Below are 4,132 nucleotides of genomic sequence, written 5' to 3'. Positions count from 1 at the left end.
AACACTTCTTCGCGATAGCCACTTGGCTATTCAAATGCCACCGGTTAGTTCTACCCACTTGGCTATGCAAATGCCAGTTGATACTAGTAATACAATAGCCCATTGGCTATATAAATACCACTTCGTACTTAACCCGACAACTGGCTAAACACGCTCAATATAAACTATGTCTGCTACGCTGATTACTTCAATACTTGTAATTCTTAGCCTTTAGACTTACAACAGTAACTGACAATATATCTACTACCAACAACTTGGTTTCAAACTTCAGACATTGAACCAACTGGTCATTTGCCTACTTATATAATCTACACACCAATGATAATAAGTGCGGGAATACGTATCTGTCATTTCCCGAGCATACCTTGCTCATCTTAACTAAACATTTGTTTTTGTTGTATTTGTATTTATAAAACATCCTTTCTTGTAAAACCATTTAATCAAATAACCAGTTAATTATATTATTTACAATTATTTATTGATTGTGCAATATGGCACAAGGGAGATAACTCCCAACCGTTTCATTTCTCCCCCCTTAGGTCATGCGTCCCGCATGATAATATGTACATGTAAATATTGCACTACTTGGTACAAAGAAAATAAACAAAACAAAATCATCTGTTAAATCTAAACACAACGTATTCAAGTCTTTGCTTCCTTTACAGCATTTTCTCCTTCTTAACAGTTATGACCTTCTTGCCACTCTCCTTGACAATGGTGGTCGTAGTTATGGACTTTGTGTAACGGACTGGTTCCGTCTGAGTACAACTGTCCACCATTCTTCCCTTGTTCAGCACCTCAGCAGACACACTTGTGTTAATTTGGGCATCCCTTTGCTCAGATTCAACTGCCGGTATCACACAAGGTCTTACTACCTTGGGTGGTGCTGGGCTGTAAACTGGCATCGGAGAAGTTCTCTTCCTCACTGTAGGATCATTTGTTGTCCCAGTCTCGACTTCTTGGCTCCTCTCTTCAAGATGCTCAGTTTCTATTGCCTCCCCAATACTAACATCTGGGTCTTTAGACAACCACGCCTCCTCGTCTTCTGATGAAGATCCATGTTCTCCATTTGTGTCTTTACTTCTTGTGGTATCTGCCACACTGTTGTTGTCACATGTATCCTCTATTACTTTGCTGCAAGAGGGACGATCACCTTCGTCTTTTTCACTTGAAGAGTGGTTTCTTTTCACATGTCGGAGATAATTGATCTTCTTCTCTGTACTGTAGTCACATTGCTTGCAGAAAAACCTGTTCTCGTAACATTGCGCCATATGGTCTCTCCATATCGTATGATTGGTTGATAGGAATGGGCAAAACGGACACTTCCGCACAGTACCCCCACGACTTGTTATTTTGGTTTTTGGCATGTTCCTACAATGACAAGAAAAATATTGATTTTGTGTTTAAAAATAAACTTTCAACAATTTACTACTTGACAAACAATAACATGTAATCAAAATAAGCTGGCTGCTATTTACAACTGTACCCCTGGCTAGGGTACCAATATACTAATAAACAAAGTCTTGGAGCCAACCGGGAGCTTTTCTGACTCTACCAGAACGAAGAGTTTCAAGGTTGTTGTCAACCTCGCTTGGTAGCTGTTCTATCTCCGGCTCCTCGCTTTCATCAGTACTTGGGCTTTCATTCGAAAGAGGACTTTCTTCCTCGTTTCTCAAAATTTGGTCACGCTTCAACCTGAGTCTGTCTACGTGTATAACTTGTGTCTTTCCACGTGACCCACAGTTCACCTTGTATGTAACATCAGTCACCTTGTCTATAATTTCATATGGCCCCCGCCAGTAGCTCGTGAACTTTGGAGACAGACCAACTTTGCGCAAAGGGAAATAGACATAGACATGATCTCCCTTGCTAAATTTTTGCCACGAGAGCTTCTGATCATGGTATTTCTTCTGCCGGACCATAGCTGCCTTGATATTCTCTCTGACAAACTTATGAGCCTCTTCCATTCTTTCTTTGAGTTGCCAAGCCCATTTGTTTTTGGGTATGTACTTCACTGCATTTGGCATTTCATACATTATGTCAAGAGGCGTAGATACCTCTCTTCCGAGCATCATGTAATTTGGCGTGAAACCAGTGGTTTCATGTACTGATGCCCGGTATGCCATCATTACATACGGCAGGTAACTGTCCCAGTCAGAGTGGTGCTCATTTACATATGCGCTCAACATTGTGGCAAGCGTTTCATTGAAGCGCTCTACCATTCCGTCACTTTGCGGGTGATACGGGGTGGTACGAGTCTTCTTTATTTGTAGCACACGGCACATCTCAGAGAAAAGTTCGCTTTCATATTGGCGTCCTTGATCCGAGTGGATACTGGACGGTACGCCAAATCTTGACACTACTTCCTCTACCATAATTCTTGCAACTGTAGCTGCCTCCATGTTAGCCATTGGAAAACTCTCAGTCCACTTGGTGAAGTAATCAGAGACAACAAGTATATACTTGTTGCCATTTTCAGTGACTGGGAGTTCCCCAAGGATATCCGTTGCAATTCTATCCATTGGTAATCCGCTTTCTACAAGTGTCATTGGTGCCTTCCTTTTCATCTGAGGATTCTTCCTTCTGGAGCACTTTTCACACCCTGCTATATAGGCCCTTGTATCTGACTGTAAACCTGGCCAGTAATACTTCTGGCGAATCCGTGCAAGCGTCTTGGTTACACCCAAATGACCAGCGGTCTTCATGTCATGGCAATATTGAAGAACCATTCTACGCTCTGTTGCTGGTACTACTGCCTGCAAGCTAGAGAAGTTTCCTTCCGTGTACTTTCTGTACAAGACATTATTTTCCAGAATAAGGATACCCCATTGAGACCAAAGAGATCTTACAACATATCCTAAGCCACTTTGTCTTTGTATTCAGGTCGTCTTTTCTCAAGCAACCAACTTTTGACCAGTTTCAAGTCACTGTCCTGATCTTGTATATCTTTTATCTTACAATATGGCTCATCAATAGCGCTTGCTTTTGCCGCATTGCAAACGGGTGCCTCTTTGTCTGGTTCATATCCGCATTGGCGACATGGAACTCTGCTTAGGGCATCTGCATTTCTATGTTGCAACCCGGGACGATGCTGGATCTGGAACTTGAAAGCGCTGAGTGTTTCCAGCCACCTAGCCAGTTGGCCCTCAGGATTCTTAAACTGAAACAACCATCTCAGCGACCCATGGTCACTGCGGACAAGGAACTCCTTACCGTAAAGATAGTGCTTAAAATACTTTACAAAGTGCACTACAGACAGAAGTTCTTTCCTTGTCACGCAGTACTTTCGTTCACATTTGGTCAGGGTCCTGCTTGCATATGCTACTACTCGCTCACTGCCATCTATGTTTTGTGACAACACTGCCCCAATGGCCTGATCACTCGCATCTGTGTCCAATACAAAGGGCAGATTGAAATCCGGATGTGTTAGAACAGGAGAATTGGTCAGGTGGTGCTTTAAGCTTTCAAAAGCCTCTTGGCACTGACTTGTCCAGATAAATGGTTTCCCTTTCTCTGTCAAGGTATGGAGACATTTGGCAATGGCAGAGATGTTCTTTATGAAGCGGCGATAATATCCGCATAGTCCCAGAAATGACCAAAGCTCGGTGACGTTTGCAGGCACCGGCCATTCCTTCACTGCAGCAATTTTGGTTGGATCAGTGGCCACACCCTTCTCAGAGACAACATGGCCAAGGTAAGTTACCTCTTTTGCAAAAAGGCAACACTTTTTGGCTTTTAACTTTAAGTTTGCACCTTGCAATCTGTCGAAGACTTTGGTCAGGTTATCAAGCATCTGGTCAAAAGTCTTACCGGTGACAATGATGTCATCTAAGTAGACTAGACAGATGTCCCATTGTAGCCCTAGCAGAACACTCTCCATCAACCGTTCAAAAGTTGCTGGTGCGCAACTTAAGCCAAACGGCATGACATTAAACTCGAAGAGACCTCGCCTTGTGGCGAATGCAGTCTTTGGCTTGTCAGCTGGCGCCATCTCCACTTGCCAGTATCCGGAGCATAGGTCAAGTGTAGAAAACCAAGAGGATCCCGACAACTGGTCTAGAGACTCATCGATCCTCGGGAGTGGATAGGCATCTTGGAGTGTACAACTATTCAGCCGACGGTAGTCTACACA

At 43.3% G+C, this 4,132-nt stretch overlaps 1 protein-coding gene across 1 annotated transcript; it reads right to left on the bottom strand.

Annotated features, from left to right (window-relative positions):
* Positions 1-659: 659 nt before the first annotated feature.
* Positions 660-1,271, bottom strand: LOC134261112 (uncharacterized). The gene has a single exon (XM_062743578.1). It carries the CDS (start codon positions 1,269-1,271, stop codon positions 660-662), a length of 612 nt encoding a protein of 203 aa, XP_062599562.1.
* Positions 1,272-4,132: the final 2,861 nt, after the last annotated feature.

This window comes from Saccostrea cucullata, unplaced genomic scaffold (assembly GCF_032062105.1).
Source record: "Saccostrea cucullata isolate Sc308-1 unplaced genomic scaffold, CSIRO_AGI_Scuc_v1 ctg12087, whole genome shotgun sequence".
In the NCBI taxonomy this organism is placed as follows: domain Eukaryota; kingdom Metazoa; phylum Mollusca; class Bivalvia; order Ostreida; family Ostreidae; genus Saccostrea; species Saccostrea cuccullata.
The sequence above is the reverse complement of the archived record's forward strand: the minus strand, read 5'-3'. Positions and strand labels throughout refer to the sequence as shown.

Excerpts from the sequence above, each read along its gene's own strand:
- LOC134261112 (XM_062743578.1), bottom strand. The coding sequence starts at position 1,271 with ATGGCGCAATGTTACGAGAACAGGTTTTTCTGCAAGCAATGTGACTAC.